This window comes from Mesocricetus auratus, unplaced genomic scaffold (assembly GCF_017639785.1).
Source record: "Mesocricetus auratus isolate SY011 unplaced genomic scaffold, BCM_Maur_2.0 Super-Scaffold_100003, whole genome shotgun sequence".
Lineage (NCBI taxonomy): Eukaryota > Metazoa > Chordata > Mammalia > Rodentia > Cricetidae > Mesocricetus > Mesocricetus auratus.
The window spans coordinates 48,385,471-48,406,949 of NW_024429188.1; the positions used below are offsets into that span (position 1 = coordinate 48,385,471).

The window sequence follows — 21,479 nt, forward strand, 5'->3', positions numbered from 1 at the left end:
TCCTTCATTTTAAGGATCAATATTTCACAGAGCACACATTTTATCCATTCATCTGTCACTTGGCACGTAGATTGGTCCCATATCTTGACTATTATAAATAAGGCTGCAATGAACATAGGAGTACAGATATCTCTTTGAGATAGCAATTTGAATGATCCAGAAATAGAGTTGTTGTGTTCATCCGGTGGTCCTATTTTTATTTTATCAAGGTACTTTTGTAGTATTTTCCATAAAGACTGGATACTAATCTTTTCTTAGTGCTTTTTTACTTTCTTTTTATTTTACTTTCACTTTCACTTTCATGCATCTTGATCCCATTCATTTCCCTGTCTCCTTGCATCTGCCCTCTGTCCCTGCAACACTCCCACCCCGAAAAAATAAAACAAAATTTAAGAGAAAAAAGAGAAAAATTTAGAATCTCATCATGGAAGCTGCAGTGGCCCCTGCACCTCGCCTGGGCAGCACAGTAGAGCTGGCCCTGATGATCCAGGTGTGGGAGAGCCCACCCTGAGGGTGTAAAAACAGGAGAACTGGTCCCACCCCTCACTCATTGCTGCAAGGGGTGATAGTTGGGGCAATGCTGGAGAGCTCACCACAGGGGAGAGCTGCCAAACTGACCAACCCTCAGCTACCCAGACCCTGAACCAGGGTTATGATTTGGCCTGCCCCAACATCCACCCCATCTATGATTTGCTGGAGTATGTGAAGGTGTCTGACTTTCTGATCCAAAGCTGCAGGATCTTCACAATACAGAGCAACAATAGGATGTCCAAGAGGAGTCCCAGTGTTATTGTTATTTTTATGAAACATAGTTGCATGTAGCTCAGGCTGGCCTCAAACTCACCTTGAAGCTGAGGCTGCCCTTAACTTTTGTTTCTTCAGCCTCCACCTCCCCTGGTGTTGGTTGCCACATGCCAAGCTCTGTCATTGTAGCATGAATGATTCCGTTTACAATAGATTAAGGAATGAGTAAACTATATTCCAATAAATTTCTATTTGTGTACACTAAAATCTATGTTCCACAAAATATCTTTCTTATTGTGACTTTTCCAAATGTTTAATAATGCAAAACCATTCTCATCTCATAAGCCATAGAAAAGCCAAAACCAGGACAGACTACTTTACATATAAGAACTCTGAAAGCAAATTTTAACCAAGAAGAAATGAGTAAGCTCTAGTCCCCACCATAGTGTTGACAAAAAAAAGATGACATCATGAAATTTGCAGGCAAATGGATGAAACTAGAAAAAAAATCATCCTGAGTGAGGTAACACAGAACCAGAAAGACAAATATGATCAGTGTCTTCTTCAGCCATCAACTGAGAAGGTTCCTTCTGTAGCAAATGAGAAGAAATATAGAGACCCACAGTCAGATATTATGCAGAGACTGAGACCTTGGAACACACAGCTCTAAATGGGATGTCTCCATCAAATCCCTCCCCTTAGAGCTCAGGAAACCCCTCACAAGAGGGGGAAAGAATGTAAGACCCAGAAGTGATAGAGGACACCAGGAGAACAAGGCCCTCCAAAACAACATGATCAATGCACATGGGAACTCAGAGACTGCAGCAGCAGGCACAGGACCTGCACGGGGCTACACCAGCTCCTCTGAGTATGTATTATGGCTTCCAGCTTAGTGCTTTTATGGGTGTGTGAATGAGTGGGTCTTTGATTCTTGTGTCTTCTCTTGGGCTCTTTCCTTCTATTGGTTTGTCTTGTCCAACTTCAATGTGACAGTTTTTGTTTTACCTTATTTTATAAGATACTAAACTAATTATGCAAATACAGTAATCCAAAGGGGAAAATATGAACACATTAAAGGAGCCATCACCCTGCCTATCACACAATTAGCCCAACAATCATATCATGTTGTAAGATCCCAAGCTTAAAACTACCATACTGTTTCGGGATGCATCTCATTCATGTTAAGACTCTGGTGAAAAAACTAAGAAGTGATTGTCATAAAAGGATAATCAGTGGTTTGCATTAAAGGTGAAATGAAGAATTGAGAAGCACCTGAGAGTTGGTTGTGTTCAGTTTATATGGGGTGTTCCTCTGTATCTACAAGACTTTTCAAAACCGAAAGTTTAAAGATCAGGGAGGTGAGAGGGAAAGAGAGAGAGGGAGAGAGGGGGGGGGGAGACACAGAGACAGACACAGAGACAGACAGAGACAGACAGACAGACACACACACACAGAGCGAGAGAGAGAGAGAGAGACAGAGACAGAGACAGAGACAGAGAGAGATTGAGAATCCAAATTTGAAATCATTAAACAATACAAGTGTGGTAGTTTGAATGAGAATGGCCCCTATGTAGGGAAAAGGGACCAGTCAAAGAAACACACTTTGGCCCTGCAACCAGAACTAAAGAAATGTACCCTGACCCTGAAACCAGTGCCAAAATAACACACTTTGTCCCTGGAATCTGAGTCAGTGAAAGAAATGCACCCTGGCCCTAAAATTGGAGCCAAAAGGCTAAAAAGGACCAGAGAAAGAAATACACTTCGGCCCTGAAACCAGAGCCAAATCTGACCCTAATCCTGTGCAAAAAACTAACCAATCCTTGAGCAGGAGATCTAGGCAACCTGAGCTCAGCATTGAACTCTTTCATCCTTGAGCCTTTCCCTGAGGCAAGGCTGTAAACTGCTAAAATTACTACAACATGTGGTAGTCCTTGGCTCCCGAGCTCCAGGATACCTTTCCACCTGAGCTGTGTAACACTCAGTTTTCCGTGACTCCTGAGCTCCAGGATATCTTTCCATCTGAGCTGAGTAAACTCAGTATTCTGTGACTCCCGAGCTCCAGGATACCTTTCCACCTGAGCTGTGTAACACTCAGTATTCTGTGACTCCCGAGCTCCAGGATACCTTTCCACCTGAGCTGTGTAACACTCAGTTTTCCGTGACTCCTGGGCTCCAGGATATCTTTCCATCCGAGCTGAGTAACACTCAGTATTCTGTGACTCCTGAGCTCCAGGATACCTTTCCATCTGACCTGCGTAACACTCAGTAGTCTGTGACTCCTGAGTGCCAGGATACCTGTCCCATCCCGATCCGCCCAAAATGCCTACAATGACTACTTTGGGACCAGGGAGATGACTGGGGGTGTGGGGTTAGAAGTGCTGGATATGGCAAGCTTTACAACCCGAGTCCAGACTTGTTTACCACACTCTGTATTCCAGGCTGGTGAATTTCTGGAACATTCTTCTCTGTCTCTGATCTCACTGTAGGGTGCTGAGATTACAGACAATGTGCCAACATGTTTGGATTTTGCATGGATTCTGGGGATCAAGACTCTGTCTCCATTCCCCTGGTGGCAGACAATAATACAGAAACGGTAATAAAAGCAGAGAAAAAATTAGTTTCACCATTAGGGAGCACTTTATTTATTCCCTTCTTCAAAGATTTTATTTCTTTATTTACTTTTTATCATTTCTCTCAGTGCTGCTGGTGGAGCTCAGGGCCTTACATGTGCTAGGCTAGCACTCTGCCACCAAGCTACACCCCCACCCCTAGATTTAAATAAAGAAGCGTGTTTTTCCAACTCTTAAATGTCACATAGCCTGGGAAGATGAAATCGACACACTGAGGATGTGGGAGCAGAGAGATGGAGAAAACCTGACTCTTGGGTGATGTTAAGCATCCCAACTCACCAAGCTTAGTACCTGCTATGTATCTTAATTTCTTGTTTTATGAGATAATAAATGCCATTGTGCCAATGGCTTGGAATTATTATTTTTCTGATGCAGCCAAGACATGCTAGCATATAAAGTCTGGACTACTTTTTAAAGTGTTTATTTTCCAAGACTAATTTTGCTAGTGTTTTCGTTTGTTTGTTTGTTTGTTTTGGCACAAAATTTCTCTGTATAGTGCTGGCTGTCCTGGAACTTGCTCTGTAGACCATGATGGCCTCAAACTCAGAGGTCCACCTGCCTCTGTCTCCCAAGTGCTGAGATTAGAAGTGTGTGCCACCACTGCCCAGCTAGTTGTACTAGTGTTTTATAGACATGTTTATGTTTTTATGTTTATCATAATCACTATCATATCTTATGTGTATGTGTGTCTTGTTGTATGCATGCATTTATGCTTCATTTGTGTCTGGTACCCATGAAGGTCAGAAGAGGGCATTAGATCCCCTGGAACTGAAGGTATAGACAGTTGGGAGCTACCATGTAGGTGTTGGGAATTGAACCTGGGTCCTCTGGAAGAACAGTAAGTGCTCTTTTTTTTTGGTTTTTTGAGACAGTGTTTCTCTGTGTAGCTTTGGAGCCTGTTGTGGCACTGGCTCTGTAGATCAGACTGGCCTTGAACTCATAGAGATCCACCTGCCTCTGCCTCCCAAGTGTTGGGATTAAAGATGTGAGCCACCAACACCTGGCATGAGCGAGAAGGTAGATTCACATAGTATAACAAAAGTTCTGTTTTATTATGCTGAAGGTCATCGCACTAGATTCACACTGAGTTCCTAACTACCGTCCTAAGCCTACCTCCCCAAGGCTGCTCACCTGTGTGATGTATCTTAGCTGAAGGTCAGGTCCGGTCTCTAACAGAAGTCTCTGAGTCATGGGTCAGGATCCTGGCGTAGACTCTCCAGCTGCAGGGCACATCAAGGTGACGTCTCTCCAGACGTGCAGAGCAGAGCATTGCTCTTGGTCTCAGCTTATGTACTATTCAGTGGGTGTCGTGGGGTCTAGGATGTGTCTGTTGTCTGGAGTGATGATGTTACTGGGTTCTGGCTATCAGGTGAAGCCTTGGGTGTAGTGGGGATTCTGACTAAGCTAGTTTACATGTCTAAAAGGTATTTTTTACTATGCTCATTACATAGTGAGAGAGCCATTTTCAGTGTAAACATGGAATTCATTTATTGAAGTTCGGATAGTGTTCTCTAGGTAATTCCAGAAACTGGCCTTCCTAAGAAGTTGGGCAAAAGTCAATTTGGCTGCCTGTGATGACAATCTAAGGTTGAAAAGTAATCCATAGCAGAGCCTCATTTATTTAGGGCACAGCAGAGATGATTAGAAAGGGGAGTAACCCAGACACACAGAAGCACTGGTTATTGTTGTGAGTTTGTAATCCAGTTTAACCTGGCAAATCCATGTCCTCCTGTATTGGTGGAAAAAGGCTTAATAAAGAATCTGGAAAGTCTGTATTCTCATAAGGAGAAGTGGAAAAGTAATGGAGTTTGTGCATCTTGAGGGAAAAAAACGAGCTGAGGTACCTAACTCCAAGGCAGGCTTTGACAAACTACCAGGCGATTTGGTAAGAGACAGATTTCTACGATTCCTGGTTAGAATAAGTCCTTTGTGACTAAGGAAACGTTTGGAAAAAGGCTTGAGATTGTGTAGCAGACTCAGCATCACCATCACCAATAACAGGAGCTGACACTTCCCATGTGTTGAGCACAGTGTTAAGCTCTCTCTGGCCATTATCTCATGTAATCCTCAGAGCAATCCTGTAAGTCCATCTCCTACTTACAGGAATTACAGGTAAAACGTAACCCATGGCACAGTCCTACCAGCCGCAATGGATGCCTGTGGACAGTCAGTAGAGACATCTCTATGTACATTAATTCACATTAATTCACTGTTGGCTTTGTCCAACTCATGAGCAGCAAAAACAGGGGCACTGAGAGTTTAAGTGACGTGTCTAGGACCCAGCACTGGAGCTTGGCACTTGATCTGTGCACACTCAAAGCCTGTGCCTGACTGCTGCCACAGTGCTGTGCTGCCTAGCTCCCATAGCAGAGGGAAGGTTGATCACATATCTAATCACACTTGAGCGCTCAGGAAAGCAGAGATGTTAGTTATTTAGGTCCAGTGTTTTTCTTCATTCACCAAGTCCTGTATGACAGCTCCCCTAGTCTGAATGTTTGATCTATCCCCCTCCATGTGCCACCAAATCATGTGCTGAAACCTAATCCCTAAAGAGATGGTTAGGTGAGGCCTTTGGGGGGTGTGGTAGTTTGCATGTAATTGGCCCCCATAACCTCACAGGGAGTGGCACTATTAGGAGGTGTGGCTTTATTGGAGTAGGTATGGCCTTGTTGGAGGAAGTGTGTCATTATAGGGGCGGGCTTTGAGGTTTCCTATGCTCTGGGATACTACCCAGTGTCTCAGTCAACTTCCTGTTGCTTTCTGATCAAGATGTAGCCAGCACCATGTCTGCCTGCACACTGCCATGCTCTACCCGTGATGGAAATGGACCAAACCTCTGAAACTGTAAGCAAGCCACCCCAATTAAATATTTCTTTCTTATAAAAGTTACTGTGGTCATGGTATCTCTTCACAGCGATAGAAACCCTAAGACGGCGTGATTAGGTCATGGGATATTGCCTTCGCGAGTGGAATTAGTGTCCTGATTAAAAAGCCCCCAGCTAGCTGCCTTGCCGCCTCTTTCCACCATGTAAGGACACATGGAGATAGGCCAGAAAACAGGCCTTCACCAGATGCTGACTCTGCCAGCGCCTTCATCTCGTGCTTCTTAACCTCTGGAACTGGGAGAAATAAATCTCTGCTGTTTATAAGCCACCCAGTTTATGGTATTTTGTTACTGCAACCTAAACGGAGCGAGGCACCCTCCAATTTAATGTTATAGAGTAGGACATGGTCATTATCCAAATCCAGTCTTAAAATATCAAACACAATGAAGACCCATCTCAGGGTCTTTAAGGACTTTATTGCTTTAGGATTATGGAGAGAGAGACAGAGGTTGAAGAGGAGGGATAAGTTATGACTTGGATAGGGAAGGAATATCTTAGTGATTTTTTTCCTGAGTAAAGTGTGCATCTTAAAAAAACCTAGCTGTTGCATGCAACATTCACATGACCCTACGTAGAATATCATCCTGACAAACTGTGTGTGCGCGGGCTCGCGCCATGCTGGTTAGGTAGAAGTGGAGGATTGGTAGTGAGGGAGGCTTCACATATGACATGAGTATGAGGGATGGAAAAAATCTGTTCACATTCTGCTGAAATCTCCCATTGTTTCTTTCAAAATACCACAAATCTTTTGTAGCAGTTTCAGCTGGGGCTCCCAGTCAAGGCCAAAGTTCAAGAAACATCAGAGTTTATTTTTGAAATAAAGGTTTATTTCCTCATGGAATTCTTGAAGGGTTTGCCCTGTGTATGTGAAGCATTGAGTCTGGGCTGAAAGGAATTTATTTTAGGACCTTGAGCCGACTTTGGCTCTCACGCCTATTGCCCTAGGAAGTGATTGATGGCCGTGTAAGTTTCCAGTCCACCCCTGGAGGCCCAGCTCTGGGCCTGCACTCCTCCAGACTCAAGAAGCCTCTGTTGCCTCCAGGGCAGGAACATACTTTTCCCTCTCAGGCCTTGTAGCTCTGACCCCCTCAGCATTTCCACCCTGCACTGTGGCATACAGGTTAGCATGGACATGGGCTACCTTGTTGACTGAATTCTAGGCTCTTCTCTCATTGAAAAGCTGCCACCTTACTTTCCCACTAGACTGGATGTGAGAAGAAAGCATGCTTGTGTTGTACTGTAGAGCTAAGCATTAATCTCAAAAAGACTAAATGACAGTAAGAGGAAAGCATCCATCTAGTGTTTGCCAATTCTTAGTAATTCTCTCTGTTCAGACTCTTTGAACCTGGAACGACAGAATGTTAGAGTTTGGATTGACAAGCAGACTTTATGATCTGCTGGCTACATACTTTTTTTTCATTCATAATGAAAGTATCTTTCCTGAAGTCATAGCAAGGGCACGCGAGTGGAATGCACAGTCTTAAAACTTAGATAAAGCAGCCCCAGGATACAGCTCAGAGGTAGAGTGTCTGCCTAGTAGACTGGTTTGACTTCTGCCCCACGAAAGCATAAAACAACAAACAGGACCTAATGGATAAAACGAGTGACTATGAAGACTGTCAAGGAGTAACCCGGGCATCCCTCCTGAGCCTCTAAGTCACTATTTGTATGTCGCTGGGAAGTGGCAGCATGAAAGAGGCGTTCTCACTTCTGGTCCTGAGACACGTCTGGGGCCCGTGCTGTGCTTGGCTGCATGATGAGGGCTACAGGCCCGAGAGGAAAGCCGATGCACTTTTGTTTCTTTTTTACTTTGCAGCTGTGAAAACTGCCAGCTTGAACGAGGAAGGGCATATTTTACATTAGTTGTTCATTCTGTCAAATTCCTTTGTTCAAATTAAAACTCTAGTTTCTTTGCAGCAAGGTGAGAAACAGGATGGGCAGTGGAAGGAAACGAGAGTGACTGGTCCCTTCCCCAACTCCCTCTTGTCTCGCTGGTCTCTCTTTCTGTTTCTGCTTTAGTTGGGGGGGGGGCATGTCCAATTCCACAGGTGGGCCCAATTTAGGCCCAGATTGTATCTCCAAGCACAGTTATGGGAAAAACTGCTACAGACCTTGGAGCCCTGGCTTTGGCGGCGGGTGGGAAGCACCTAGCACTTGGAGGTGTGGTAAGGTGCTGTTGTTAAGGGCCTCCCCTCCTGCCTCCACAGCTCCCTGCCTCTTTTGGCTCCTGCGTGGGTTAGTGCCAAGGTTTACAGGATAACCAAAGCAACTGTTTAATTCTCAGAGTGCTTACTGGTGACTGCGCCCCGAGGATGGGGCACAGGTGGTTGCAGCAGCCTTGGCTTCCACACTGATGCTAGATGGAATTCTTAAGAGCCTCCTTCCGGTGTCAGGCTATGTTCTCTTCCAGAAACTACAGTGACCCTCCATTGCCCCTTTGGCCAAGTGAAATTCTTTAGTAAGGCTTTTCATATGTGGCTCTGCCTATAATCTAGCTTCCTTTATTCATTCGTTTAACAGACACTTCCTGAGTACCTTATGCATGCTAGTCCCTGGGCTTTGCATTGGACATAGGGCAGCAAACAAGACAGATGTGGCTCCTGCCTTCAGGGAGCTACTGGAGCGGGGAGATGATAGTATTACAAAGAAATACTAGTCCTATTATCATAAACAAACAGAGATGATCATATTACCATCTGTACATTGCTCCAGATGCTGTGCTAGAGGCTGATGGAGAGAGACCCTTCACCTCAGTTGCTTTCCTGCCTGGTGGGCTTGGATGGAGAGTGGCACTTTTAGGACCCCAATTGTCCCTCCGCAGACCAGTGGGACCCTGCTTCCCCAGAGGCGGTCTCTATCCAGTTTCACTTCTTGAACCGCAACAGTCCCTCTGTGGAGGTCTCCTCTTTCCTGCGGGGAAGAGACAGACTAAGAAGGAAGGTGAAGACTTAAACCCCCTGACCTCAGCCGCTGTAGTCCTGGGAAGGGAGGAGGAGCTCTGCTCTGAGGTGGCTCCATTGCAAGTCCTTGATGTTTCCTTGATGAAAGCCAGGACTCTCTCATTCAAGAGGCTGGAGTGAGTGAGCACTGACTAGGCTGGGGGAAGGGCACAGAGCCAAAACTGAGCTTCTTATTATGGAGCTCTGAAAGACTCGGCTTCAGGAATCGGAGTAGGGGGTGTGGGTGCGGGCTGTTCAACCACCAGGCCCAGCACAGGCCTGCTGCACTCAGGCTGCAAAGCTCTGCCCAGACAGTCTCCTTCAATCTGCTTCTACTTCATTTCTCCTCCTCCGGAGCAGAGATCAGTCGTAACAGCTCATAGGTCAGGGAAAAGCATCTCTGCTGAGTAAAGCCAAGTCCCCTACTTCCTGCCAGTCACTCACGTGGCTGAGGCTGGAGTTCACCAAGGAAAGAACTTTGGATTCTTATTCCACAACCAGACTTCATAGTTCAAAAGGGGTTTGTCTTTTGTCCATTTGTTGATTCTTTAACTAGAGCTCAACTTTTCTAGTAACTACGTTTAAGAAATAACTATCGCTGAGGACAACTGGATTGCAGCACTATTTTTTTGTATTTTCAATTGATAAATAATAATTAGTTACATATGTAGAGGGCATGGTATTATGTTTTGATATATGCATTGCAGATTTAATAAAGTCAATGAACACAGCCATCATCCCACATAGGTAGTAAAACATTTAAAAGCATAAACATGACTTCAATATACCATTTATAGAGATTTCTTTTTAAAATTTATTTTGTTTTACTGTATAATTGTTTGCCTGAATGTATGTCTGTGTACCATGTGTGTGTCTGGTGCCTGTGGAAGTGAGAAGAGGCATTGAATCCCCTGGAACTGGAGTTATAGACAGCTGTGAGCTGCTATGTGGATGCTGGGAATTGAACCTGGGTCCTCTGGAAGAGCAGTCAGTGCTCTTAACCACTGAGCCATCCCTCCAGCACCTGTAGAGCTTTCTTGAACTGTCTAAGAAACAATTAATTTTCTGAAGAATGGAAACACACCCCACATCATATTAGTACAGACGCAAGTATTTAGCTACAGATGTTTTGCTAATAGGTTCTTGAGAGCTTATACTTAACAGGGCAATCGTAGAATGGAAAGTGAGAGAATTAGAAACGAAAGTATACCTGAAATCAAAGTAGATTAGAGGAGAATCACAAGCAAGATCAGTGTGAGAAGTTCTGAGTGAAAACTTCCCAAGTGCACACAGTCACACAATACACTAAAGGCACTCTAGTTTTCTGAGTACATTTTCCCTTCTCAGTTCAGGTTTGTCTGCACTAAAAGCACATCCCAACTCCTGAAACCCCTCTTCTGGGCTCATTGTGGCAGGCCCTCCCCCCAAAGGAAACAGCTCTGGGTTCCCTTTTAGCATAAAGTACAAGCAGTGTCCCTTAAACCCAACAGGATAGATTATTCCACAAAATACTTATTATTATTATTATTATTCCTTCATGCCTTTACAGGCCGACAGAGACAGTGCTACTCCTCATAGACACTTCCCTCTTGAACAGTCAAATAAGGTACTTAGTTCTCTCCTCTGTATTTCGGGGGTTCTGGTCGCTAGCTGGCTGTACTCATAGCCCAGTGTGGATTGGTGCAGGGCACAGCGTACACATTAGAAGGAAAACTAGATGTATGGAGTCAGACTGTTCTACGTGTCTCTGCTGTGACTCGCTGGCGTGGATGTCGGTGCATTTGCAGTTTTAGTTTTACAAAGAGAAAAGTTGAAGTTAAAAAAATAGGCAGAAAACAATCTTAACTATCAGTACTGAGCCTGAAGCTCCACAGGAGGACGCGGGCACATTCCGTGCACCGACGAACATCACACCCTCCTCAACACACATTCACTCAGACCTTCCTTCTTTAACTCTCAGCTCCTTCTTTCTACTCCTACTTCCTTTTTTTCTTTCTCCCAGATCAAGCGTTAATCTGCGAATTTCTGACCGCAAAAAAAAAAAAAAAAAAAAAAAGGAGGGGGGATCCCGAAGTAGCAGAGCGAGGGAGGAGGAGAAAGGCAGGGAGGAGGAGGAGCCCAGTGGAGCCGAGTCAGAGGGACTGGTGGCTCCTGCGAGTGTGCAGCCCGCGGGGAGCCGGCGCTGCAGGCTGTGAAGCCTTCAGCCCGCCCAGCCACTCGCGCTGTTCACCGGCCGGTGTCTAGTGCCCTGCTCCACCCGGACTGCGGCCACCTCTTGGGGGCCAGCGGAGCCACAAGGCTAGCGGGCCGCGTAGGGCCCCTCACCAGCGCCCAGGATGCCGTTCTACCAGCGCACGGTGGTGCCCCAGCGTCTATGCCCGCGCAAACCACAGCAGCCACTGACCGAGCTCTGCGACGTGAGCCACCTGGCTGCGCTCAGTGTACTCCGCCAGCTCGCCGACCTCTGCGGCCACTCGCTGGCTCTACTCGAGGACCTCGAGGGGCACCTGCTGGCCCTGGGGCGCCGCACCGACAGCCTGTACCGGCGCACCATGCGTCTCCGCCGCCGTCTTCCCTGTCGCCTGCTCGGCCCGGAGGACGACGAAGAATTGCTAGGTAAAAGGCGCAAGGCGCCCGCGACCCGCGACACTCTCCCATCCGCCTCTGGGGATGTCCCACTGGGTTCGCCCGCGTCTGCCCCTCAGAGATAGAGGGACAAGGCCTCCCGGACGCCCTCCCGCCGTCCGAACTTCCCGGGATCCGCTCGCGCCGTCCCGTGTGGCCATCTACCCGCAGGGTTCTGGCCTGGGGGCTGCCGCCCTCTCTGCAGTGCTTGGAGAGGGAGGGGAACCGCAGGGTCCCGGGCGGTGTGGACCAAAGCGTCCTGGTGGCGTCGGGAACCGAGTGGTCGCACCGGCGTCTCTGGTGGTCGCCACTTCGGAAAGTGTACCGAGCTGCCTGCCTGCCTCCCGGGTAGCGGGGCCTCTGCAGCCAGATCGGTGCGACTTCGCGCCGGAGTGTGAATGGCCTTCCCGCGCCCGCCCAGCCGCTTCTGAGCGCCCTTCCCGCCCGCTTCTACCCCGCACGGTCCGCGTTGCCGCGCCGGGAGTGGCCGGCAGGGGGAGGGGAGACTGTCCCGGGCTTCGCTGATTCCCCTTTCGCTAAGGTCCCGCTGCCCAGCTTTGCTGGAGAGAACCATTTAAAGAAACTGTCATCCCCAGGCACTGGAAGGCAGGCGGTTTTCTTAAAAGTGTGTTCGCTTTAAGATCCAGCCGTGCCCGAGGACGCCAGGTCCCAGGAGTTTCCTCAGGGAACATTAGGAACCTGTGAGACTGTAGGCGGGTGGGAGCCCTGGCTCTTTGCTACTTTGAATAGTGAGGATCTCCGCTGTGAAGAAAGGGAGGATTCCCTTAGAATGTGGGACTTCTCTCAAAGCAAGGTGTGTGTGTGTGTGTGTGTGTGTGTGTGTGTGTTAGAAATGATGATGATAGCAGAGACACTCCAGGTAATCGGGCCTGTCAGCACCTAGGGGAGGTTAGGAGAGACAGGGAGAAGGGGAAGCAGTGTGGCCAGAAAGTTTCAGATGGAGGCAGAAGATGGCTACTTGCTGACTTTTGAGTCAGGCTTTGGGAGAGAATTGTGTAGGTCAGCCCTTCTTCGTTGCAGACTCCACCCCTTACAAAAATGACAGGAGTCAGAGGGCCTAGCATCCCTCTTCCTTCATAAAGGTCTCTGACCTTTGAGGTACACGGCAGAGGTCACTGCTAGAGAAAAATCAACTGAACCCAGTGAGCAAAGGAAGGTGGAGGACACAGATGACTACCAGATGGAATGTGGACATGGAACCAGAAGTCTGTGAGCCAGGGGACCAGGAAAGCTTAGGCTCTGGCTCTGGCTCCTTCTCAGTTAACAAAGAGGGTAAGAAGGTCATTGTTTTTCTTCCCCTGGGGTCCCACTGATTACCAGGGTTAGTCTAGGAGAAATTTGATAACGCAGCTCGGAGAATACTTTTCCAAATCCCTGTCCAGCCTGCAGAGAGCCACCTACTGAGTTCAGCAGGGTAAGTTGAGGCCAGGGAGGAAAGTCTGCTTTTCCAACTCACTTTTTGTGTTCTGAGTCAGTCAGCCCTTCCCATGGGCTGGGGTTGGGGTGTTGGGATGGTTTTACCAAGTCACCTGGGGGCTTAACTCTTTCCAGTGACCTGTCCGGATAGAAAGAAACAGTTTTATGCCATTGATGTATTGTTAAAGAAAAGGACTGATTCTTAAGATAGATAGCCATTGATCTGGCCTCACAGAAGTTTGCAGGAGCTGGGAGTGTCTGTCTCTTATCTTTAGTGTGGTCACTTGTCTTTGAGAACGTACATGTTGATTGAGTCTGAGGTATTGGAGGACTGCTGCGTACACCAAACAGTGAGTCGTTAAAAAGATACGCTTTTCTACTTTCCTGCGCTCAGCGTACTCCTGAGATTCCCAGGGCACACTTTTAAGTAGCTGTAGGCCCTCTCAACAATGGGCTGAGGGTGAGTGCCAAAGGGAGATGCAGAGCATAACTAGAGTACCATCTGGCACTCCCTTGTTGCTGAGGCATAAGCTTCAACAAGGTGTCCAGCAGGCTGGATACTAGATTATGATCAGAAACAAACAAGCAAGCCTTGTCAGCTCTAGTCTTTTTGTTTGTTCTTTCTAGCATCCTTTCCTCCTAGCATTCCTACATGTTTATGACCATCTGAGGACCAGCACTCCGATTTAGCATTTTACCCTACATACTGCCTGTCTATCTCGATTTCCCTCATATTCTTCCTGTAGCTATTTCTTCCAACCACGGTGGGAAAGAGAAATCTGGGAAGGAGGGAGGTTTGGAAACATGGCCAGAGTGAATGACAGCTGAAAGACCAGCAGCTTGTAGCTTCCCTACTGGGACAACTTGGCTGCCACTAAGGGGCTGAATAGTGACAAGTCACACTAGTTCACAGCATGCTGGCTGGGCTGGGGCTCTGGGAAGATGCAGGGGAGGGCAGGACAGGAGGGAAGATAGAGGAGGAGAAAGTGGATGTTAAAGGATTCCAATGGTTCTTTACACAGTCTCGGGTCAAACTCCTGCCATCTTCAAGGTTACAGGGGTGGAACTGGACTGGCTTGGTTGCCTGGCAACAATCCCCCAAAAGGCTGTTCTTGGGTAACTTGAGCCCCTTTGAGCTTGTCCTAGAAACTCTTCTAACTGGGGAATAAGGGTGGTAGGGAAACGGGTCCACTCAAGTCTGCAGCAGACCCCCCTGTCTGTGTCCCTGCCTGTCTGTTGCCATACTCCAGGCATGGCCTTGCTTCTAAAGTGAAACCCCCCAATATGGCTTTGGATGTGACCCATTTTGTTGCATGTTGCAGTCTTTACTCTTTTCTTTTCAAAGTTATTATGGTCAAAGCCAGTGGCAAATAGCTCCATGCCTGTTGCCTTATGCTGAGTCAATCCGAGAGCTTTCCTACTCCTCCCTCCGAGATCTGTTTAATGTTTGTAGGTGCTTAGATGATAATTACAAAAGCAATTAGGGCATCAGCTTAGGTGTATAATATCTCCTTTGAGATATAGGAAACTAGTGAAACACTATATAGCTACATTTTAATTGATTTATCGTGTGTGAGTGTGAACGACACACACACACACACACACACACACACGCCACGGTGCACAAGTGGAGGTCAGAGACATATAGCAGTTGGTTCTCTCCTTCCACCATGTGAGTCTTAGTGATTAAACTTGGGTTACCAGGCTTAGTGGCAAGCGCCTTTATGTGCTGAACCATCTTGCTGGTCCCTCTAGTTATGCTTCATCACACGGGAGAGTTATCATGTCACTCTAGCCCATGGATTTCTGTGGGAAATACACTCTGTTGCATCTTTGCAGTTATTTTTTCTTGACTACAGTCAGTGAGAACCACAGCAGAAACCCACTCTTCTTTTTCTTTCCCCGTCTCTCGATTTTCCAATGTTGTGGCAACCCTGGCTGCAAACCATAAAGGACAGATGGTTTATTCTGCTTGAAATTATAGCCCTAGTGTGTTATAACTCTGCATGGGGTGAAAAATAGGAGAAATACACCTCTTGACCACAGTCAGTTTGCCATTAGATGAGGTGTTACACCCTGAGTTACACTGCTCTTGCTAGAAGGATTGAGCATGATCTCTGGAGACTGATGGAACTTAGGGGATCTTGGGAGACTTGAGAGACACTTGGCTGGGATTGATTTTGTTTCTGTCCTGCCTGTCATCCTCCGAGGCTCTAGGGACAGTGGGTTGACAGAAGGGGCCTGGGGGTGGGAAACAAACCCACTTTCTGTATTTTTTCACTTCTCATTTTCTCCTTAAATACCATGAAATTCTTTGGTCTGCTTCATGATATTTCCATGTGTTGAATACATCTTCGCTGGAAATTTGAACACCAAAATGTCCACTAGAATGTCCTCCCCTTTAGAAACAAGATATGTAATCTCCTCCTTTTTAGACACATGAATAGCTAAAGTGACAAAAGCATCAAGATGTCAGGAATAGAAGACTTACGTTATGGCTTCTGGGCTCACCTTTGACCTTGATGAAGGTGATCAGGTTTCAGGAGAAGGGTGGCTCATTGGCATCATCTATCCCTGTCTGTGCCCCTCTGGCTTTTGTAGAGTCTATTTATACTATACTATGTTAACCAAAAAGTCTGTCATTAATCCATTGTGAGCATCATAGCACATGATAGCTGAGGCCAAGGGAGGGGAAAGGACCTGCCCAAAGTCACTCAGATGGATCAAGACTTATAGTAACCCTGAGGGGATTTTTGTGCCTCAACACATGTGATTCTAAGTGAAAGGGGGTAGAAATCATGAAATTGAAGCATTATCATTTTGAAATGACTCGATGATCCCCTTGTATGTTGAAATTAAAAGTTTCTTACTAGATTCTCTTCCTCTCCTCTGTCTTTTGCATTACTGTTGCTTGTGACCCAGGAACATATTCGGTCTGCCAGTTTGGGAACGGGTACCGGCCAAGTCACAGAGAAAGTCAATGACAGAAATACTTGATTCAGAAGGGGCATCTGACATTCTCAGCTAGTGCTCTACCCTCTGCTGCGACACTGAGTTCCAAGTCAGTTCACTAAGAGGCCCTGCTCTGGTATTTTCTTTAGCTGGAATTTGTCCAGGGTAAGGAATAATTCCTGATTCCTTTAGTCCCTGAGGGATGTTTTAAAGAACAGCCCCAAACCCTTGGTTTCTGTAGTTGGGAGGCAAGATGGAGCGGGAGAGGAAAAATGTCCAACCTGCTTAGTACAGACAGCAGGTGTGAGCCAATGAACTCTCTTGTTAAAGCCTTGAGTTTGGAGTCAAGTTTGTTCTGGAGAGATGCTCTTCATGTGGGAAAGCATAGTTAGCCATCGACACACTGACCTCTGAAGGTCACCTTCCCATCAGGGTCCTTCACTATCAATCCTTCTGCTGTTTTTACACTGATTCTCCACCCTTTAGATTGCAGGTCAGTTGCGACTATGAGGTTACATCTTGACTATTTTCTGATGCTGCAGTAGCAATTAGTTGGCGTTTCCAAAAGCTCCTTTATTAAAAACCAAGGGGAACAAGAAAGCAAAATGATTGCCAGAAATGTGTTTAGCATACATGTTTCCAAGGAATGGATTGCTTATCCTTCTGGGCATAAGTAGCTTAGCAGGCTTACTGGCTTTGCTGTTCTGTACTCTTTTAGAGGCCTCAACTCATCTTTTCTTTGGATCATTGCTTTCTATAATAGGCACAATTTAGTTTTGGTTCTTACTGTTGTGTTGGGTTCTAGAGACTGACAGATAAGTAGACTGGGCCTCTCCCCTCAGAGCGCTCCTCGTCTCCAGGACTGGGCACCATCTCACTTCCCACCACATCAACATGGGGCAGCAAGCTGAAGAGCTAAAAATCAGTCTTCTGAAGCTGATGGGAGATAACAATTAGAATCGAGACCCACTTCACACCCCAGAGAGTTCTTCGACTCAGTCTCCAATAACGGAATTAGAACTTCCAGAATCCTCCATGGTAAAAATCAAACTCAAAACACAATAGAACGCTATCAATAGTTTTCACTTTAATTTATATTTTATGCATGAGACCTCTATGATCAAGTATATGAAGAATAGTTGCCTACTCAGCAGACGGACAATGGTTTGTGAATCTGAAGACATCATGAGCCTCTTATGATAACATCATAGCCTTCTAGAGTCTTCTGCTCCTAACTGGGGATGATAAACCTTATCTTCCTGGTTCAAACAAGAACAGTTCTTTTCATAAGTTCATTAAGGCAAATTTATTTTAATTTTTATTTACATGTGTTTCTCTCTCTCTGTCTCTTTGTCTCTCTGTCTGTCTCTCTCTGTGTGTGTATGTAATAATGTATGTGCAGGCGTAGATGTGTGTGGAGCTCAGCGGTCAGTCTTGGGTGTTGTTGCTCCTGTTTATCCTCTCTCTTGTTTTTTGTTTTGTTTTAAATTATTTCTTTTATTTTTGACATCATAATACATCATTTCTCCCTTCCTTTCCTCCTTCCAGCCCCCCATATGCCCTTTCTTGCTCTTTTCCCATTAATTGTTGTTACATGAATATATACGTGTATGTATATACAAATATATTCCTAACTATAATCTGCTCAGGCTGTATAATGTTATTTGTACATGTTTTCAGGGCTGATGATTTGGTGTTGGATAATCAGATGTACTTTTTCCTGGGAAGATAGTTTCTCCACTTCTCAGCATTCTTTAGTTGCTTTTTGTATAGGGCTGGGGCCCCCTGAGCTTTCCTCCAACCACATTAGCATGTTTATTGGTTTCATCCTTGTTCAGATTCATGTGTAGGCAGTCATTTGATGAGACTATGATGCTTTGTTTTGTTTTTGAGACAGGGTCTCTCACTGGCCTGGTGCTACCTACTGCACTATCATCTTCCCAGCCTTAGTTTTAATTTTTAATTTACCCATTAATTCCTTTGATGAAGTTGGTGATTGAAACCATGGACTTATGCAGGCTAGGCAAGTGGTCTACCAATAAGATATATCCCTGGCCCTTGATTTTCATTTTATTTATTATTGTGTATGTATTGTGATGTTTACGTGGCTGTCAGAGGGCATCTTTCACTATGTGGGTTCTGGGCCTTAAACTCAAATTATCAGGCTTGCATGGCAAATGCTTTTGCCCCCTGAGACATCTTGTCAGTCTTATTATTTTAATTGTATAAAGTATTAGATAGACTGTGATAATTCAGTTCATATGTACAATATGTAATGATAAAATCAGGATAGTTAACATTTCACCTGTTTAAAGTATTTATTAGTACATAATAATTGTCTATATTTATGCAGTACAATGTGATAGTTCAATACATGTATGCAGTATTTGCTGATCAAATCAAGATTTTTGTTTCTGTCTCCTCATCATTACATTGTGCTTGGAGATTTCAAGAGCCTCTCTCCTAGATATTTATAAAAATATAAAGGGTTCTTGTGAACAGTAGTTATCCCACTGTGCTAAGGAACATTAGAACAACTCCCTTGTAGCAGATTGAATTTTGTTGTATATTATCCAAATTCCCTGTAAAACCCCTCCGCCATTATTTCCAGCCTCCGGTAATGAGCTACATTTAGCTCAACTTTTTTAAAAAAGCTTTTACATATGGGTGAGAACATGCAGTATTTATCTTTCTGTGCCTGGCTTATTTCACTCAATATAATGTCCTCTGGTCCCATGCATTTGTTGCAAATGATAGGGTACACAGGATGATAGCATTTTAATGTACAAGGCTACTTTGATAATGCCACAATCAGGTGTGATGAGTAAGTATTTATATAAATAACTTACAGCAAGGTTTGCGTGTGACAGGCAGTAGGGCTAGTCATGCAGAAGACAACTGGATTCTAGCCATTTAACTTGGAAAGTTTGTGCACTCAAAACAGCTCTCCAACCTTCCTTCCTATCCTTCCAACTGCTCCCCTCTCTGGAAATTGCAAGAGCCTCAATAAAGAATAAGTTCTTTGTGGGTAGAAATATTTGTGTTTTTACTGCCACTTCTCCAGTTAAGTCAGGATTTGACACCAAGTGGGCTTTTTACTAGCTATGGCAGCTGTTGAGATGAATTCCTTCCTTCCCCTTTTCTAGCCTAGGTTGTCATGCCAAAACCAAATAAATAAACAAAGGTTTCAAGGACTTGCATCTTTCTGGATGGTATCTGGTGATGGTATGCATGATTGGGGGGTATGTACCAACTATTTTATACACATTATTTAGACCCTTGAAATAATCCCCCGACATGAATAGTATGAACCCCATTTTACACAAAAGGAATTATGTCTCAGACATATCAGTCAGCTAAGTTGCATTTGTCCACAGGGGGTTCTTCATAGCTGTATAGTATTTCACCATTTCTATCACAGACCGAGCAAAATTTCTATAACCACTCCATTGTTAGTGAATGTTAGGTTGCTTTCCTTTCTCAGGTTAACATAAAAAAAAAAACAAGTGGTGTGAAAACCCTTGTACCACATGTCTTGGCACAATGTCTGATTTTTGTTTAGCATAAGATCCTGAGATGGAATTGTAGAGCCAAAAGAGACACACCATAAATAAAAGAAGCATCTTGCTAACAGCTCTGGGTACTATTTCCTGAAAGGGAAGGGGGCCCGTGAGTATGCTAATGTTAAGAGGACTCTGTCACCTCACAGCCTTACAGTTGAGGAGGATACTTTATTTGGTACTTTGCTTATACTGAGGAATCAGACTATAAATTGTCAGGAGGATAATTACTCTGCTCTCAGCAGCAAAGTGATCCACTCAAAGTAAAAAGAAAAAAATAGATCTTAAAAACCCATCCCTCCTTTGAATCCATTTTCCAAAGGGAAAAAATTTAGACTAAGGGTGTAAAACAGGGATAGCGTGCTTACTTGTCTAGGCAGGCCCTAAATAAGTTTGATTCCCCAGCACCACCAAATAAAAGGAAAAGAAAAACATTTTTCTCGTTTTCCCATAGAGAACTTGCAGATTATTTAGGGGGGAAACACGATAAAAGATACAGTCAAGGCTCAACACATCCTCCCCCTTCCCCCCGCAAAACAGACATAGAATAGATTTCAGTTTCAAGTGCCAGGGACTCACAAGCAGGTAGACTCTTGTTTTCTTTCTGTCTCTCTTTCTCGCTGTATTTTAGGGTCCTTTCTGGTGGAGACTTTGGGGGCTGGGGTGGTCATGGAGAGGGTGAAGACCTGGCTTTGCCAGGCAATTTCAGTCTCAAGGGTACATCTCCAAGTAAACCATTTTTTAAACCTTAACACTCTCTAACTCTGTGAGTAACAAACAGGATGTGATGGGTTTCCCCACCACCTCAGCTGCTGCAGTGGCCCTCTGTCCGGGGAAGACTTGTGCTCTCTCCGGAATCCAGCCCGTCCTCCCCTACTTCAGTTCCCTCTTACATCCCTCTACTAGGCAACTCCCTGAACTAGAAATCCACAGTGTGCTCTTCCTCTGTCACTACCACAACTAGGCTAGAATGAAACTTTCTATCCTCCTGCCTCTGCCACACGAGTGCTGGAATTACACCCATTTGCCACCATGCCTGGGTGCTGTGAAGCCTTTTGAAACTCCTAAGTTAAGTCTGTTACAATAGAATTGTTTCCTAGACAGCTCTGAGCTGCAGCCGCTTTTCTGTGCTCTGGAACTTGTGGAGAATGAGCACGTTGACGCTGTCAGCGCACCTCTCCCTGACACAGGACTTTGCTTTCCTTTGACTTCATCTTCATTCTCCCTGATTGATGTCTGCTCACTATCTCATTGCCAACCAAAGGTGGGGGGCATCTTTTGTAATTGAAGCAGACTCTACTGAGAGCACTGGCAGTCCCGGGATGTTTATTGTTATAGACCATTGCCTGCTGACCTCAGACCTGCCAGGCTAGGACACCGGAGGGGCATTAACGAAGCAGTAGAGGGTGAATTCTGGTTCAGCAGTCTAGCAGCAGCCTTTGCCTTCAGGCAGGACTCCTCTGTCTTGTTTGCTCTGCTCTTGTCTCCTGGTAGGGGGAGGGGCATGGTTACTCGCTAGGCTCACAAGTGTTAAGGAATCAATTTGTCTGAGGGGTGAAGAAGTTTTTCTCACAAAACTTATAGGCCCAAGGTTGTAGTGAGCAGTTTGCCTGGAGGTCCAGCAGGTCTATCTTTTCCCAGTGCTGACAGAGTGAGGAGAACCTGATCTCATAGCCAAGCTGCCTCAAGGTCACAGGAACACCTTGG

General features: G+C 45.5%; 1 protein-coding gene across 1 annotated transcript in view; it reads left to right on the forward strand.

Moving 5' to 3' along the window:
• The first annotated feature begins 11,291 nt into the window (after nt 1-11,291).
• The window catches only part of Nhsl2 (NHS like 2), a 239,757-nt gene continuing 229,569 nt past the window's right edge, over nt 11,292-21,479 (forward strand). The window contains exon 1 of the mRNA XM_040744267.1: nt 11,292-11,814. Within this exon, the coding sequence (XP_040600201.1) occupies nt 11,535-11,814 (280 nt within the window). The 5' untranslated portion in view covers nt 11,292-11,534. The remainder of the gene's footprint in view (nt 11,815-21,479) is intronic.